The sequence below is a fragment of the Nesoenas mayeri genome (genome assembly GCF_963082525.1).
Source record: "Nesoenas mayeri genome assembly, chromosome: 3".
Taxonomy (NCBI): Eukaryota; Metazoa; Chordata; class Aves; order Columbiformes; family Columbidae; genus Nesoenas; species Nesoenas mayeri.
In genome coordinates this window covers 86,591,182-86,609,712 of record NC_137544.1, presented here as the reverse complement: position 1 = coordinate 86,609,712, position 18,531 = coordinate 86,591,182, and the positions used below count along the sequence as shown (strand labels likewise).

Here is an 18,531-nt window from a genome sequence, read left to right as displayed (position 1 = left end):
ACGGCGGCGGTCAGCCCGAGAGAAGCCGGGTGAGGGGTCAGGCCGGGAACCTGCTCCTCCCTCCCTCCCTCCCCGCCCGGACATGCCAACCCGGCAGCCGGCGGCGCAGCAGCGTGCGAGCCGCGTACGTGGGGCCGCCGCCGGGGGGGGAGGAGACGGGCGCGCGGGGGCTGCGCGCTCCCCTCGCAGCGCGAGGCGGGAGCGGGCTGCGGCCGTTGAGCCCCCTCGTGGGGGTGGGGGAGGGGGGACCCGGGGTGGCGGCGCTGCGGGTACTGGGGGCGCTGAGTCTCGCTGTCGCGCAGGTTCCCCGCCCGTGTCCCGCCGCAGGATGGAGTTCGAGCTCCTGGAGAGCGACGTGCTGGAGTCGCTGGAGGACCTGGGGTAGGTGCCCGCGGCCCCGGGGCTGGTGGTGGCGGGGGGAGGGGGCCGATGTGCAGCCGTTGGCGGGGCCGTGGCGTCCCCGGGCGGGCGGTGTCCGCGCCGGGCAGGTCGGGCCGCAGTCGCCGCGGCCCAGGGCAGCAGCTAGAATGGTCCTTTTTCATCAGAACGGGGGGTGCTGCACGCCGGGGCTGGCGGCGGCGCCGGCCGCGCAGGGGAAAAGCACCGAGGCAAACAGGCGGGTTGTTCATCCTTTGCAAACGTCTCGCGTCTTCCTTCGCCGTGACTCTTGTGGTGCCATCTCATCTGTGAACCCTTTGTTCAGCACAGCGGTCCTAGCTGAGCCTGGGCAAAGGAGAAAAAAAACCTTTCAAGAGGAGTCAAGGGAGAGCAGAATTTTTATGCTTCATATTTAGTGTAAAATACTAGCAAAAAAAACCCTAAATGACACAGTATTTTTCCCTTTATATATTTTTTTAATATGATATAACACAGGAAACTTGTTTAAACCTGCTACTCTGTTAGAGGTGGTAAAGGTTATATAAATATGAAAGGGACAGCAAAGAGAGCATGCCATGCTATAAACTTTCTTATCTGTAAACTCTTGAGTGTTCAGGCTAGAGGCAGTTACAGTTTTACTGCTGCTGATCACTTGCGAACAGCTGTATTTGTTCGCATTGGCCACATTCTCATAAATCATTTTCTTGGAGCATAATGGCTTTCGCCACAACAATTACATTTCCAGGCTAAGCGGGTGATGATAGTTCCAAAGCTAGACAAATAGGCTTCTGTTTTGGCAGGTATTTCTCCAACTGAAATGTGACAAAGTTTCTGCCATGACGCACTTATCATGATCAGCTTCTTTTTTTTCTGCCATATGCTTAAAAGGGTATTACTGGCTTGAAGCAGTTGTGATTTGGGCTCATTATCTGTGTAAGTATAGAAAGAAAATGTTGCTGTTGGTTTTTGACGTTCTCAAATAAAGTGAACAATGAAAGCAGATCAAAAAATAAGTTGTATCAACCAGTGTTGGCAACAGTGGTTGAAAAGAAAATTTGAGGGGTAAAAGACATGGGGCTTCAACAGTATTTGTAACAACTGGGAAAACTACTGCATGTCAAGAAAGGACTTCTATTTCTTTCTGTCTGGGGAGACTGGGGTGTTTGAGGCTTTAAGCTTTGACAGTGGTTCAATGATCTTTCACAGTTCAACTTATTTTTTCTAACCAGGTACAGCAGATATTTCTTATTAGTTGTTGTTGTGTTTTTTGGTTTTGTTTTGTTTTGTTTTTTAATAGCATAACACGTCAAAGAGTTATTTTTCTTTTGAGTTTGTGCTCAAATAGTGGCCTCTTCCTTTGTAAGTCAGTTTATTGAACTGTTGTAAAAGCAAACAAACTGGACATCATAATGCTACTGGAAGAGGAGTGTAGCTATAGAACACATGCCATTGGCAGGAATGGAAGGAAAAGGCTGATTGCAGTCAGGAATCTGCAAGCTGGATTACTAGCCAAATAGATGTGTAGCTTAAGTCATAGTTATCAGATATAATACAGTCAAGATGTTGTATCTGTCAAAGAAAAAAATATAGAAAACAGGCCTCTGACATGACCAGTGACTTAAATCCATGTCCTGCCAAAGCAAAAGGCTTGTCATCACATCCCTGTTGCTTTGATCTGTAACTGGATGTTTCTGTTCCAAGTTCCCATATGTTCCTATACACAAGGTCTGGCACGTCTGTGGGATGGGACTTAAACTTTAATTAGCCTGTTGGAATTGTCTGCCCCATTGTGGTGATGTGGTAGGGATATACTACATCAGATTACAGCTTCCCATCAGCTGCTTGTAGATTAACTCCACGTTGCTCATTGAACTGCTCTGTGAGGCAGAAGTTAGTTTTGAGTGTGGCTTCCTCGTTTTGGTTGGATGACCAAACACTGTATGTGTGATGTTTAACACAAGAACTAAGTGTGGAGGAAAACATTTTAGTTTGCTCTTTGAGATCTTCCTTTTTCTTTTTTTTTCCTCTTTTTTTTTTTTTTTTTTTTCTTTTTTCTTTTTAACTTCTGAGGTTTGGCAAAAGTTGACTTAACTCACTGGGTTGCTGTGACATAGCGGGTAACTTTACCTGGAAGTTTGAAAGAGGTATTTCAGTTGATTGTGCTCACTCTTGGATGTTTGTTTTGAGTGTAATATATCAAAATAGTATTGTGCATTTTTTTCTTAAATACTCTGTTAAACTCTGACTCTATGCTTCTGCCTGGTTAATAAGACAGTCTTCTCTCAATTCTTCCTCTTCCCGCTGACAGGGTATCAGCACACAGATGTCCTGAAAATGATGTCTTCTAAAACCTGATCTGCAGACTCTTTCTTACACTAGGCCTGATTTTGGCTTATTTTGTTTATGCAAAAACTAACTTTTTTTTTTTCTTGTGCCCATTTAAGAAGGTAATTTTTCAAAACAGGATATTATTTTGCAGATCATTCTTGCAACATTTGTATCAAAGGCTTTGTTTTGCTTGGCAACCCTTTAATATATGGTGGGAAACAACAGAAAAAGATGCCCTAGTTCAGCACTAATTATTCAACATACTGTAAAGCAATGTTCAAGAATGATACTTTGGATCTGCAGTTGCCCTAGATAGGTATATTGTAAGTAACATCTTCAAGAGGTAGAGGCAGAGAAGTTGCAGCTGTATTTGGTAACATTCTCCAGGATGAAACCTTTGATGATGATGTTTTGTGACAGTCTCTTTGTCAGCAAGCTAATGTGCATGGAAATACTGGGTTTACTCAGATGTTTTCAATATGCTCTTTCTTACAGTTCAGGAATCTTATCAGTTTGGATATTCAGCACTGCAGATGTGTCGAGGGTCTAGCTCTCAGTGTGCATACAGAATAAAATAAATCTATTGCAGGATGTCAGTCATAGCAAATGTTAATAAATTGTGCTTTTGTTTTACTTGTCAGTTACAAAGGTCCATTGTTAGATGATGGAGCGCTGGCTCAGGCAGTCTCTCGTGGAGCCAGTTCCCCTGAATTCACCAAACTCTGTGCTTGGTTGGTGTCTGAGTTACGGCTGTTCTGTAAACTAGAGGAAAATGTGCAGGCAACTAACAGTAAGTAGCCATAACTCTAGCACAAACTTGCGCTTAAATGAATGTTCTTGCATGCCATAAAGAATTGGCTGACAATTGCTAAATCAGTTGTACCAGGCAATATCCTCTGCACGCTGTCAGATTTTGGATATTTTCCACCTCATACTTGCCTAATGAACAGCCAGTAGAGGCTGAAATAATAGTGAGGATCAAACAGTCCTTCTTCTGAAATTAGTTTTTTCTTTTAATTACTCAACCACAGAGCTTTCTTTTTAAAGTTTTTAGATGGATTTAAGGAAACAGTGGGTTTTTTTTTTTTTAATCAGATCATCAGAATACTTTTATTTCAATGCTGCATTTTGTACTTTTGATGTAAGAGATACCTACTGTTCAAGGAAACATTCTTAGGACTACAGTAATCATATTTTCTTTTTATTGTTCATTACCTTCACTCTGTGCTTACTATGTACTTTTCCCTTTGTGAAACACTGTGAGAAGGAGCCGGAAAATGTTTGTTTATTGTTTTGGTGAAGGAAGCAAAGCTTAGTTTTTCAAAAACGTTATTTCAGTGAACTAGTCATATTCTACAGATGAAATGGTTAAATTGGTGTGATAACTCCTACTTCTGAATATCTAGACTCTTAACTCATAATGCCTTTATGAGCTTCTCTAAACACAGGGATAGACACATTTTATCTGTGGTACCATCAAGCACTACCTGCACATCTTTTGTGTGACTTGAGTTTATAAATAACAGACATTTTGGGTTGAAGTCTGTTTTCAAAAGAAGAAAAGCTATTAGCTCTCATTTATCACTCTTTTTTTGCATAACTTGGCTTAACAAATTCATATTAGTTTCACTAATTTCTGATGCAAATATCAGTCTACGCTTTGGCTTACATGGCTTCATTATTTTTTTAAAGGATATTGGTACAAAATAAGATCAGTTGACAAATGTGAGCTTACAGAGAAAAGCAGTAAAACATGAGAGCTCATAAACTATATCATTCATGACTTTTATCAGAACTATCTAATACATTCGTAGTGGGAACAGTTATTTGATACTTAAAATGCTCCTGTAAAATTTGTGATGTTTTTAATGGTGCTTTTCATTGTAGAAGTTGCCAGTGGCTGTCTGTTGTAGCTGGGGAAAAGTAGTCATTCAAATGTAATTTTACAGTAGTGATGAAAATCGTGGCTCCAAATAGGTTCTGCTGTGTCTTTGAGAAACCCAAAGAACACATTTTAATGTTAAATAGCAACTGGAGCTATTACGTATTTTTAAAAAGAGCCAATTCCTTCTAATCATAACTGGAAAGATACATATTAGCTGTAAACAAATTGTTATTCTTTTCCTTCTAAGGTCCAAACGAAGCAGAAGAATTTCAACTTGAAATGAGTGGGTTGCTGGCTGAAATGAACTGTCCATATGCATCATTAACATCAGGAGATGTGACAAAACGCCTTCATAATCAAAAGAACTGTCTCTTGCTGCTTAGTAAGTTAAAAGGGTGCTTGCAAGCAAGTGTTTTTTTTGGGCAAAAAGCAGTGTTGTTTCTTACACTTAATAAGATACTGTTTTGTTTACCACAGTGTATAAAAACAGCTACCTAAAATGATGAATTGTTTTTCCATGTAATTTACAGTGTCTGGATATAGTTCCGGGCCTCATAAGTTTGCCAGTCACTCTTTAGCCAGTATAAGATGGAAAATATTCTGAGTATTAACCTTTTTCACACTCACTAGCAAAAAGCCTGCCCTGTTACTTCTCAAAAGGTACTCTGAAGAGGGAATAATTGGAAGACTTCTGACAGGATTTAGCCACTGACCTTTGTTTAGAAGGGTTGTAAAAATGACCACTGGCATCAGATGCATCATCATTTTGGAGCCTCCACTATGATGACTGGCAAGGTGCAATAAAATTTGCATTTTCCTACACTCACAACAACTGGAATTATTGTGAAATGAGAAAATATATCAACTCCAAATTCTTCTGATCGTCTCCCTTAGTAAATAGCTTGAATGTTGCTTTCTGCTAATTGAAAATAAATTAGCTGTAGCAACAGTGTTGTCTTCCCTTTACTTTTTCGATACCTAAATTGGTTTTACTCTTGCTTAGGAAATGTTAGAGGAGAAAAAATAGTAGTTAAATTTGGAAAAAGTGAATTACGTTGATTCACGTTAAATTTGAGAAGAAAAAAAGATTTTTACACCTCAGATTTAGAAATTTTAATAGTAATTTTAATCTGATCTTAAATTAGTGTGTTGTTTGCTTCGTCAGGTACTGCTGATTCTTTAACCTTTCAAAACAGAAATTTAGTTTTACCCTCAGCTGAGATGTAGGAAAGAAATTGCAGACTAGGTTCTTGTGTTTGAATGTAGGAGAAAGATGAGTAGTAAAACTTATCTGTATTTGTTTTGATAGTATGTTCAAAAATGTCAAATGAAGTGAGGTAATTATTGCATTTAAAAATTTTGTAGCTCAAACAATCTGCCCTTCAGCTTATTCTCTGTAAGCCAAGCCATTTAATAAATTTGGCCTGTCTGTGACACACAGTTTATCCCAGATGTCCTCTGTGATGTACGTTTTGGTAATATAAGGCCATGTTCGGAAGCTGAACTCTGGTATCCTATCTGGCAGGAATAGTATGTTTACTGTCAAATGTGGAATTGAAATAGGTGCCAAACTCCTTTTTTGTCTGCCATGATAGTTGCATAGCTTGCTTTATCTACATTAAGCTGAATTATTAGGTATCCTGTTGTATGTGAGCCATCAAACCAGATTTTTTCAGGAAAAACAGAGTAACCCTTTTCAGTGGAACACCAGAGTATTTTACATGTTGATGAAATGCGGCACAGTTTGTCAACTGGAAAATGTAGCAGTGTTGCTGGGAGAGGAAGGCACCAAATAAACATAGGTAGTTAGGATTATCTTGGTGTGCAGCATCACTAGAATACAGTATTAAGTACTGTCATCTTAGAAAAAAAACAAGTATGAAAGTTTCACCTTGGTTCAGAAAAAGTCTGCAAAAAAGAATCACTATCTGCAGAACATTTATGTCTTACAGTGACAGACTTAAAAATTTCAGTCTTTATCAGAGGAGGCTGAAGGTAGCTTGAATGTAATCTCTCAGTTCTTGAAACAAAATTCTGCTAGTTTCTTTCTCAGGAGGTCCTAATGGGGTATAAAATAATTGAAAGCTGCATATAAGAGAAATCTGTATAAAGTATAAAGTACTGTTGAAAGCACTTACAAGGAATTCTTCGCTGTTTTGCATATTTTAAGAATTTTATAATTTATAAGGTGTTTCGTGTCTTTAGCGGAAGACATTCTAGAGGTCATTAAAATGCTTTGTTCTTTTTTTAATCTTTTGATCTCTCCCGATTTTATAAGTAGTAAGCTGCTTTTGTATAGCCATGGGTTTACATCCCTGCTCACAAGTCTGTCTTTATCAGTGCAGGATCTATTTTTCAATCCTTATTTTTAGAAATAGTTATTTACAATAGTGTTATGGTCACTCAGTATGATTCATGATACTATTGTTAAACGTGTGCGTTTTTTCAATTCAAACTTTAAAATTGTGACAATTGCAAGCAAAGGCTGTGTGCCAAATTTATATCACTGTAGCCTACACCTAATGCTGAAAAATTGGGTGTAGACCATGTTCAGAAATTATGTTATTTTAATTTTCTGTTTGTTTGATAAAGGAGTTATAATTTGATGGTAGGTTCTTGCAGTTCTCATGTTGAAGGGCACTGCAGGCATTCTAGCTCTGATTTAATCAGTTACTGCCTGCTTTTTTGGAATTATTATAAACATGAATTCTCAATAGTACTTTAAAGTGAGGTTATTTTTTCACTCTGCATCTTGCCTGGGGAAGTAGAGGAGATTCATCAAACATTTTGCTTCTCTCTATTCATTTTCTTGGTCTATTTCCTAAAGCCTCAAAGAGTGCTTGCTTGTCTCACTTAAAGTGCATATCCCACTCCCTCATTCTGCTTGTTTGCGTGTTCCTAGTCTCCTGTCTTTGCTGGGCAAAGCCTGAAGGAAAAGAGTTGTGCTCTCTTGAACTCTGTGATTAATACCCGTCAGAATCATAGGGATTTTTTTGCAGGCTTTATTTGGTTGTACTAAACTTTTCCCGTTTGTTGTATTTCTGGCACTTGGCTCAGTGTTTATTAGAAATGTGAGCATTCTGTGGATACCAAAATTATAGCCCTCGCTCTTTCTAAAACAGACCATTTGCACATTTGTTGGTTGTAAGAACTTGCATTCTCACTGGTTCTGAAATAATTTGACTTGGCTATATCTAATGATGAAATATAATTTTTCTTATCCCAGCGTACCTCATCTCAGAACTGGAAGCTGCCAGAATGCTGTGTGTGAACGCCCCTCCTAAAAAAGCACAGGAAGGAGGTGGCAGTGAAGTCTTTCAGGAGCTAAAAGGCATATGTATTGCTTTAGGCATGTCCAAGCCTCCAGCCAACATAACGATGTTCCAGTTCTTCAGTGGGATTGAAAAAAAAGTAAGATTCAAGGCAACAAAACTAGAATACTTATGATGTTACTGTTTTGATGGAAAATAGTTCTGCTACCAAGAAGAGATTTGCCTCTTGTGAAACTCCAGTGTTTGAATTGTGAAGGAGGGTTAACATGGTTACTGAGTATGCCAAGCACAAGGATTTTGAAAATGAATTTAAAGGCTTTTTCCACGCCAAGGCACGGGGTCAGGGACTACTGCTATCATTTCCTTAGGGGGTGAGGTATTTCTTACTCTGCCGTAGGTTTTAATGTCACCACCTGTTGCAGAAGACATGGAATATACTGAGCTTAGGCCTCAGGAAGAATATTAAGGAGAAATGTATTCCAAGAAATACACCTAAACAAATTTTTGCTGGAGACTACTGTTTTAAAAATGTTTAGGTTGAAAGGTGTTGTAATCAAAGTCAAGTTTACACCTTTTCCCTAAGGCTTCATCCATTCTTGTGGTTCCATTTATTTTTGTTCCTTTACATGTATGTGTTCTCCGGGTTGTTGTGTTGGTTTTGGGTTTTTTTAGAAGTTTACTTTTGTTTGAATAATTTTTACAAAATGGAGAAATTAAGTGAAATGTACTGTCCAGTGGAGGGGGACAGGAAGTTTTAAGTTACATTAAGTAACTTAACTTGCAGAATAGGGGACAGCAGAACAGCAGAAGAGAAAGAAGAGAACCTTTGTGAAATTTAAAGAACAGATAAGGTTACAAAGCTCCCCCGAATACTTTCAGAGAAGTGTTTTTTACTAGCCTTTTAGTTGTGTTGTACTTAAGCAAATCTGAGCAACTGAATTAGAGCTTAATTTCTTTGCAAGAAATCAGTTTGGATTGACCTGTTTAAGAGGAGGAGTAGGCTGGTTTTTTTCCAGCAGAAGTCCAAGGCGTAGAATGGAAGCATTTTGTTTTCTGGTTTTGGCATTGTCATGGGTATTAAATAGTTACATACATAAGAAATCTGTGCTTCCAAAAAGGTAGAAGATACTCATAACAATGAACAAAGCTAGCAAACTTTGCTGGTGAAAGAGACTATAAAAATACAAAATATACAAAGTAGATTAAAATCTTCTTTCTTTGGGAATTCTTTTATGTTTTACTAATTGTCTTTTATATTGTCTTGCAAAGTTAGGGGTCCTTCTTTAGGTCATGTTATATTTTATTCATATTTATATTTCACATAGTCTTAATACGACCTTTTTGATACAAGTGTGTTTTGTTTGGTTTTTTCCTAAATGAAAGAGATGGTGTGTAGAACAATCCCTTTGTATTCAAGGGGAGCTATGCCTCATGGAATGTTTATATTTTAACTGTACATCTACTCTATAGTCCCTTCTCCTAATTTTTAAATAATTATAGCCAAGACTACCAGACATATGAAAATAGTTGCTTTCCAAAATAAATGTGCTTGATTCTCTGTCCCAGAGGAAACAATTTGGTATTGGAGGTTGCTCTGTCATGCCTATGGCTGTCCAAGAGTCCTCTTCTGTAATCTGAATCTTGAAAAGCTGATATTTTTTTTTAGCCAATGCTTATATTTTTATATGTCTCCTAACAGCTGAAGGAAACCCTAGCAAAGGTTCCACCTAATCATGTTGGAAAGCCTTTATTAAAGAAACAGCTGGGACCAGCTCACTGGGTAAGTAGTCGCAGGTATAAGAGCCTGTTTCCCTTTTTCAGGTATATAAAGTATTGATCTCGATTCTGTGTGTAATGTTGCAAAATTATTTTTCTCTTTCTGAAGATGAGAAGACAATTTCTTGCAGTATTTTACATATATGTTTGTACATTAAATGGTTGGTAACTGGTAAGATCTTGGGCTCATGAATCTGTATGTCCAGATGTGGGCAAAAGCTTTCCAAAATAAAGGAGATTTACAGTGGTGGTGCTGACCTGCATGCTTGTGTGGTAGCTTAAGCCTTCCTCTTCTGCCCCTTGCCGGCACTGTCTGTGTGACTTGGCCTTGCTGAGATAGTGTCACATCCCCTCCTGTGGCATCTTTCCAGGTGGGTCTTCCCATCATTTCCTCCTCTCTTCCACTCCTGTTGGGGTGGTCTGCTGCCTCCACAGTCTCTTCTCCAAGAAGCAGTGAGTGTGCAGGTGGAAGCTGGGAGAGGCTTTACGACCAGGCAACAGAGGCACAATCATCTCCAGCTGGATTTTTGTCACCTGCTTTTCTAGGAGGATGGTGCCTGTGTTAGATACTGCTGCTGCACCAGCACATACCTATGGCTACTGCCGTAAGATTGAGAGTGTCTCTTGCTTAAGGTTGAAGTTCATCCCCCAGCACCCTGCTTCCTTCAGTGTTTGTATTGTTGAGGCTGAAAGTGCGCCCCACCACTCCCACCCAGCTGGGCTTCAGTCAATACATAAATTATTTCTTCAATGGTGCATATTTCAAATGTTGCTCTGACCACTGTCTGCCACCAGGTGTGTTTCTAGTGATAGCATTTCCCCATAGGGCACTTGGTTGTCTTATCTGTATGCAGCTTGTGCTTTAATCAAGATCCTCTTACTGTACTTTACTTACTTTTAGTCCTCTATATTTGCTCTTTGTCCTTAAGCTTACTACTTTTTAAGAAGGCAAGGACACCCTTGTCCCTAGGACTTACCTGTGTCCTTGCATCTCCTTCAGCCTGTTGCATGTAGTGTTTTCTCACTTTCGCTTTTCTGTCCTGGTGGGTGTTGAGAAATGCCTCAGCAGTGTGTGCTGTTTTTACGTCCCTTCTGATAAACAGCTGTGCTGTTAGGAATGGTAGAAGGCTGAATGTGAGGATAACAGAGCCTTTGAAGCCTTCAGGAAAATAGTGTCAGCAGGCATAGCTTGCTGTGAGCCCAGCTAACAAGGTAGATAATTGTGGGCTTAAGCCCTGCTTAATATCTCTCTGTATCTTATTCTCTTCCATCCACATAGTTTGCTCTCTTAATTAGAAACATTTTATCTATAACCTGTAGATTATGTTTGCAAATTTTTTCTTTCAGGAAAAAATTGAAGCAATTAATCAAGCCATAGTCAACGAGTACGAAGTCCGAAGAAAACTGTTAGTCAAACGCTTGGATGTCACTGTGCAGTCCTTTGGCTGGTCAGATAGAGCTAAGGTACAAACAGCTTGCTGTGAAGTCCTGGTTTGGTAGTAATTCTTTATAATAAGTATCTCTCAAAACTCCTTCATTGTTTCATCCTTCATGAGTAAGAAATAACCACAGGAGTTCTCTTGTTTTGGTTTAAGTTTCTGAAGAAGTTTAGGACAATGTAAGATGACTAAAAAATTCTAGTTGAAACTGATTTGTTGGATGTTGAAACAGTATATAAAAAGAGATAGACCGTAACTCTACAGCAAAGCCAAAACATACTGTTAAATAGACCACTGGAAAAAATAGTAATAGATTACTGATTTGCATTCAGAGTGCCATAATGTGAATTACTTAAGTGCTGTGTGTGTGTGTGATAGTAGAAAAGCATCTTCCTGTTGACCATCCCTTAACTTACTTTGTACTGTCCACACTGATTAGATTTCCTTAACTCAAAGTGTGTCTGCAAACACAACTCGACAGATGCACATGAGAAAAGCTGCTAAGGCACTACTTGTTCTTACCACATAGACAGCATAATATTTTGTGTGCTTGTTTTGTCTCTGAACTGTGTAAATGTCTGTGACATGTAATCTCTTTTATTTGAGTATGTAATAGATATTTTGCTTTTAAAAATAATTACATGATTTCCCTGTATCCTCTATTGCATAGTGAAAAAGGAATGACAAGATTTAAAAAACAGTACATATCAGTTATGTCTAGGACTAGACCAGATCTGCTAACATGCTGTTAATTGTGCTGCTGGCAGTGTTTGTGACTGAGTTATTAGTGATAAACTGTGACACATGAATCATCAAATGTTTTTTCTTGATAAATGATCTGTGCAAAAAGCAACTGTATTTTAATAATGAACTGTGACTTCTCCCCTTTTCTGTTTCATCACCTCAGCAGGACTTCTACTGGTGTTCTCTCTCTTAAACTTTGTATTCTTCAGGTTTTTTAGTAGATTATTTAAGAACTGTCTCATTGTTTGGATATTTTAATAGTGACTGAAAATGTGCAAAAGTATTGATTAGGTTGCAAACCAGGGACTTCTAATTGTGTTATAGCTTTGGCATCCAAATCCATGTTTGTTGGTTTTGTTTGTTTGTTTTTTCCTAGGAGAATTCTCAGATGGTTTAGAACTTGACTAGCTACATGAAATCCTTTCACAAACAAGATTAATTGTATATATGCATTTATATCTATTGAAACACAAATCTAAATTTTCTAGGACTGTAACAATATGAAATTGGAGAATGTGGCTGTAATATTTCAGACATGCAATACAGTTTAATAGCAACTTTCAGCAATGCTTTAATACACTATGGTTTTTGCTTGTTTTTTAATTTGAAAAGTATCAGAATACAGTAGTATAACTAAATAGTTACTTCTCCAGATAGCAGAAACACCAGTAAAAACTTTTTAAAAACCCCAAACCTAATAATAGACTATAAATTTTAAAATTTCAAGTTGCACCTAAAAGAATGATATCATAACACCAAAATACTTTGCTCAGAGCTCAGTAAAACTCTTCAGGGAAAAATATACTACTGCTCAGGTGAATACTGTTGCTTCTCCCGTCTTTAGCCAACATCAGGTATATGATGTGCATGTTTTTCTTCATTTGGAATAAAACCTGTTCCACTTGTAATAGGGAAGTAGAAGCTTCTGATTCTAAAAATGTACGACTGACTCACTTGGAAATGCTTACTTTCTATTCTCCCCACTTCCAGTTTTCTGTCCTTAGAAAATAGGATTTTAGGATTTTAAATTTTGCTTCTAAATTGTTGCCCTGTCAAGAGATTTCTTGGAAAACCTGGTTTGCCTGTCCTGACTGCTGTCATGTGGGGTCCAGACAAAAAGCAGCCCTTCTGTCTGTGTGCAGATTGCAGTATGGTTTATCCTAACTGCATCACACATTGTACTCTGTTGATAACTAAAGGTAGATGTAACTCATGTATTAACTCATGGCTGGTAGCAGAGATTTCTGCTCTGTCTGTCAGTTGAAAAACTGCTGTCATACTTGTGAGGTGTTCAAAAACAGCGGTATGGTTAATGCCAAAAGGCAGTAGTGGAAGAGAGGTTGCATACAAGGCAAAGTTGGCTTTGTAGGATCTCATTTATATGATATATGAGATCTAATATATGAGATCTAATATATGAGATCTAATATATGAGATCTAATATATGAGATCTAATATTATATATTATATATTATATAATTATATATAATTATTTTAATATATATTATTACATAATATATAATATTATATAATATATACTATTACATATCATATAGTATTATTATATATAAAATATATATAATATAATATTTTATATATATAATATTATATATTATCTATCTACCCGTGCGAGATACAGGACTGAATGAGAACAAGCACTTGAGAACTTTAGTTCTGCCAGTGCCTCTTGATGGATCATGATCACATTTGTGAAGAAGCTGATGGGAATGAAGAGTCTTTTTCTGCTGAAACAGTGTTGGAGATACACTGATGCTGGCCTGACTGGAATGGGTGTAGGTTAGGGTGTAGGAGGAGGTCTGGAGGCTGGACACAGACATGTTTCACTCTCGGTGTCTTTTAGACATGAACAGTAATTCATATAACTATATGACACAATTCTGTTCTGTTTGTCTGAAAGTAACACGATCTGTATGTATATACTGTTAATCTTAAAATTGCCAGATCATCAGTGTCTTGTCAGTTCAGTCAGAACAGTGTTTCCTGTATTACTTAAAGAAATTTGACAAGTGCTAGCTTTGTTGCAGTGATCCTTAGTTACAAGGTGGTTCTCACTGTTTTTATATATATTTTTTTCCTATTTGCAGTAGCATCTTGTTCTTCAGCGTTGATTTGATTCTTTTGGTGAGGTGTCCCATTGCTTTCCTTTTGCTTTAGCTGACTGGGTTTTGGTTTTCTCTCCCACAGAGTCAAACAGAAAAACTGGCTAAAGTCTACCAGCCAAAACGTGCCCTCTTATCTACTAAATGCACTATTTCCGTTGCAAATCTCTTGGCAGCTCGGCAGGATCTGTCAAAGATTATGAGAACAAGCAGTGGGTCCATCCGAGAGAAGACCGCATGTGCCATTAATAAGGTACCTTTGGTGACAAATAGCTTGTTCTGTTATAAATATTTAAGTAGTTTGAATGTAGTAATAAATCCTACTCTTTTTTTAGGATTTTAAGTGGAATTTGGAAATAAAGGATAAGAAACTTGATGTTTATGTACTCCAGATTATGCATCAGTGCATAATCCATGACCTAGTAAATGGACTGAAGTTGGACCAAGGGTTGGACTTGATGACCTCTGAGGTCTTTTCCAACCCAGTCGATTCTGTGATTCTGTGATTGTCGGAACTGCAATTTCACCTCTTTAGGTTCAGAGTGCCCCTTCTTAGGGGCGGTAAAAAAAAATGGCTGGAATATCTTTGATTACTTTCAGTGGAAATAGGCCTGCTCTGTCGTATCAGAATTAGTGATGGTATTACACTCCTACCTAATTCTTGTCACCGTGTCTAAAATAACACCTACGTAGGTAAAAATTTTTCTGGTCTATGTAAATTGAATGTATTAAGACCACAAAGCAAGGATCTGACATGTTAGATTATAGCCAAGTGTGTAGTTTTAGCAGTGACACAATAGGAATAATAAGAATACAATTTAGACTAAGTGATTTCCTGTGTTTCAAAAATTATGATTTTACAGGAGTAACAAGCTCACAAAAGTACATGTGCTGAACTTGAAGTTCAGTAGCTATGTACAGCAGTGTACATGGGACTTCAAAATTTGTGGATGTATATGCATGCTTTTCTCCATTTTGGGTTCCAATTGTATCTTAGGTAATATTTTAATTCATTTGGGATGGAATGGTGGTGTGCTGATTTGACCACCTTCCCTATACCCCAAATAATGTTTACACCTTCTATTGTAGTTGGAGTGTGGGATGTAAAAGAAATTGAGAAGAGAGGTGTAACTGGCATGAGAACCACGTGTGTGTTTTACTAGGAATGTAATACTGCCCTACTGCTGACCTATATCCTGTTAACTTATCTCCATTATCAATATTAAATATTTTCCAGGATAGTAGTGTAAAGTAACAAATTAACATGCTTCTGTCTAAGTTCTTCTGCTAAATCACTTTAAAATTTGAAACAATGCAAGTGTCCTGCCCCATTTTAAGTCTTGCTAAATTTTTAATGTCACAGCATCCTTAGACAGCTAAAGACCTTTTAGAGTCTTGCTCACCTCTGGTCAGCACTGACACCTGTTTGTTGGTGTGTAAATTTGTCTGTGTGTGCCCTTATTGAAAAATAATAATTTGCACTTAGTTTGCCAAGCCAATGGCTTCTACAGCAATTCAGAGCACTATTAGGAGAGAGATTGTGTTCTACTTTACTTGTGGCTGTTTGAGATTAGCAGTCTGCATGTGTATCAGTACGTTTAGCTCTTCCGTGAGGTGTTACAACTCCTCTGATAGTTCTCCCTTTCCCTTGACAGGTGCTAATGGGCAGAGTGCCTGACAGAGGAGGAAGACCCAATGAAATTGAACCACCGCCTCCTGAGATGCCACCATGGCAGAAAAGACCAGAGGCTGGTCCACAACAAGGCGGTGGCAGAGGAGGAAGAGGTGGCTATGAATCCTCATATGGAGGGCGAGGAGGTTATGACCATGGGGGTCACGACCGAGGAGCAAGAGGAGGCTATGACTCATCATATGGAGGGCGAGGAGGTCACGAACAAGGAAGCCATGATCGAGGGGGACGAGGAGGACGTGGTGGTTATGATCATGGTGGCAGAGGAGGCGGAAGAGGAAACAAGCTTCAAGGAGGCTGGACAGATGGTGGAGGTGGTGGCTACCAGGATGGCAGCTACAGGGATAGCAACTACAGAGATGCAGGTTTTCAAACGGGTGGCTACCATGGTGGCGGCGGTGGTGGTGGCTACCAAGGAGGAGGCTATGGCGGCTACCAGTCGTCTTCATATTCAGGAAGTGGCTACCAAGGGGGTGGTGGCGGTGGCTACCAGCAAGACAACAGATATCAAGATGGTGGGTCCCACAGTGACCGAGGGGGTGGGCGTGGAGGAGGGAGGGGTGGCCGTGGAGGTCGTGGTGGCCGTGGAGGTCAGGGAGGAGGCTGGGGGGGCAGAGGTGGACAAAACTTTAATCAAGGGGGGCAGTTTGAGCAGCACTTCCAGCATGGAGGTTATCAGTATAATCAATCTGGTTTTGGACAAGGAAGACACTTCACAAGCTGAGGCTGCTAAAAACTTTCGCTTCAGCAGAGCTCACATAATGGAAGCCTGGTTTCAGAGGCCTGGCTTGATCACTGCTTGAATTAATACAGGTTTGTACGTGGCAGGTGGCAGCTCTTTGGGTGGGATGTTTTGCACTGAGCAAAGTACAACTTTCTATAGACCTCTCTCCCCACCCTGCCAACCTGTCAGAATCAAATGCATCATCACTACCCACTGCACTCTAAACATCAACTAATAGCCATGCTTTGTAGATGTTGGACAGGTTCCCTCTGCTCAAAACACTTTTGTTCTGAAACTACCTTCTGTGTTTGCCTTCCACTTTGATTTGGAGAAATGTCAAGACCTGTCTGGTCAAATTTGTCTATGACAGTACACAGTAGAACTGCATTTTTCCATCTAATCTTTGTTCAATTATGTTTTCTAAAACCAGTTCTGAGTATTGCTTCCTGGCCTCTCGTTTTAGTCATGAAGGTGTTACATCCGTGTGCATGCATGCACAGTGAACTGCCTCTGACAAACAGGTTTTTTGTCTTTTATATGAGCTCTACTGTGGATGCCGTGTTCGGTAGCCTTATCTCCTGCTAAACAAAGTTTTCCCACCTGCTCAACTCTGAAGACTGACTGACGCCAAAATCTGCAAAGATCATTTAAAACGAAGCTAAATTGTGAACTGAGTGTGTGTGTAGGCCTGTAGGTAGGTGTAGCAATTCAAACTGACCTGCATCCATCCAAAACAAGTTGCTCCTCCTCCAAACCTAATTTTTACTTGAAATCAGCTAGAAAAAATGACAAAATGAGATTTATTTTTAGTTGCAAGTTAATACCATTGGCTCAGCAAATCTAGGGCAATTTGTTTTGGGGGTTGTATTTTTAAAGAAATGCACTACGGCCTGGAAAGACTAATTCCTGCCTGGAGAAAGCCCTTTTATTATTGCTGCAGAAAACAAAGCCTGGCTGAGTTTGATGTTCTGATTTTTTTTTTTTCTTTACTGAAAGCCACATAACGCTTCTTGCTGGGTTTTTTGTGTACATAAACATTGTCAAGCTGTGAAAGAAAATGGCTGAAGGTGTGCTGTTGTATAAAAGGTGAGCAATAAAAGTATCTGTATGTTCCTTTTGCCTTAGTTTCTTTTTTTTCTCGATATTAAAAAGCAGTTGCTACAGTAGCTGGAAATTTGTGGGAATTTCTGTCTGCTTAATCTCTTTTACATTTGAGATCTTGTAGTCATCCCGGCCATACTGTGCGTTCTGCCCCCCGAGAAGCTGTCAGAACAGGAGCTGATGGATGGAATTGATCTTCAATTGCTCTGAGTTTTGTTTTGTTCCTCCCCCTGAACTGGTCTCACAGCATGGTCTCTCTCTTGAGAGTCACTGTGTAAAGTTACTGTTGGGTTATGTGAGCACCTGTCTCCCAGGTTACACTCTTGCGTGCCATGGGAACATGGTATGCTGCTTGTGGGAACTGTGCTGATGCTATCCAGCCTTGTGGAACGTGTAGATTCCTGCTGCTGTGCTCGGGTCGCTGCAGCAGAGGCTGCAGATGGCAACTGTGGCTACCTGAAGTGCCCTTGGGGCTGAATCCAGGTTGATGCAGGCAGGAGCAGTTGTTTGGATTACTGAAATAACACGAGCATTTCAGAGAATCTGTGTAGGGGTGGTATTGCTGTAATTCAAGCTAATCATGTAAATAAGCTGATAAACACTGTTAAGAACTGATTTCCCTGTATTTCATTGCATGGTCAACCTGAAAATCTCCTGTTTGATTTATTGTGGCCAGTAGGTGCTGCTAGTGATTCACAGGTTGGAAGCAAAGGTCTCCATGAAAGGCACTTTGTCTCTTCTATTTTTTTTTCATTTTTTCAAACAAATTTAATAAGCCCGATGAGGGAAAAGTTTCCCATATTATATCCAGGTCTCTGAGGATCAGTGATACAGATCTCTCTCAGCATAATACTGTTTGAATTATGAACTTCTAAAAATGAATGTTGCTGCTTCACAAAGGTATTAGATGGTTTCTTACAGTGGGATGCTCCAGGGGAGATAACTCCCTTATCTTGCAATATCCTGTCATGAGCATTAGCTGGTGACTGGCTGCCCTCGTGCAAAAATTATTAGTGGGCTTTTTAAAGAATTAAGATTCCTACAACTGGTCAGTCCTGGACTGGTAAAGGTAGA

General features: G+C 39.4%; 1 protein-coding gene across 3 annotated transcripts; it reads left to right on the top strand.

Moving 5' to 3' along the window:
• Positions 1–81: 81 nt before the first annotated feature.
• On the top strand, positions 82–17,469 carry FAM98A (family with sequence similarity 98 member A). 3 transcript variants are annotated; one of them, XM_080342711.1, is made up of 9 exons: positions 82–124; positions 303–381; positions 3,348–3,496; positions 4,839–4,973; positions 7,941–8,002; positions 9,563–9,643; positions 10,987–11,103; positions 14,028–14,195; positions 15,598–17,469. In XM_080342711.1, the coding sequence occupies exons 2-9, from the start codon at positions 329–331 to the stop codon at positions 16,354–16,356; spliced, it is 1,524 nt and encodes a 507-aa protein (XP_080198837.1). In that variant the 5' UTR covers positions 82–124; positions 303–328; the 3' UTR covers positions 16,357–17,469. The 3 variants fall into 3 exon arrangements, with proteins under 3 accessions (XP_080198837.1, XP_080198836.1, XP_080198838.1); XM_080342710.1 differs by having other exon boundaries at positions 7,818–8,002; XM_080342712.1 differs by lacking the exon at positions 3,348–3,496 and having other exon boundaries at positions 89–124; positions 7,818–8,002.
• Positions 17,470–18,531: the final 1,062 nt, after the last annotated feature.

Coding starts and splice junctions, on each gene's coding strand:
- FAM98A (XM_080342710.1), top strand. CDS start 329: ATGGAGTTCGAGCTCCTGGAGAGCGACGTGCTGGAGTCGCTGGAGGAC. Junction 382..3,347: donor GAGTCGCTGGAGGACCTGGG/GTAGGTGCCCGC, acceptor TTTACTTGTCAG/TTACAAAGGTCCATTGTTAG. Junction 11,104..14,027: donor GCTGGTCAGATAGAGCTAAG/GTACAAACAGCT, acceptor TCTCTCCCACAG/AGTCAAACAGAAAAACTGGC.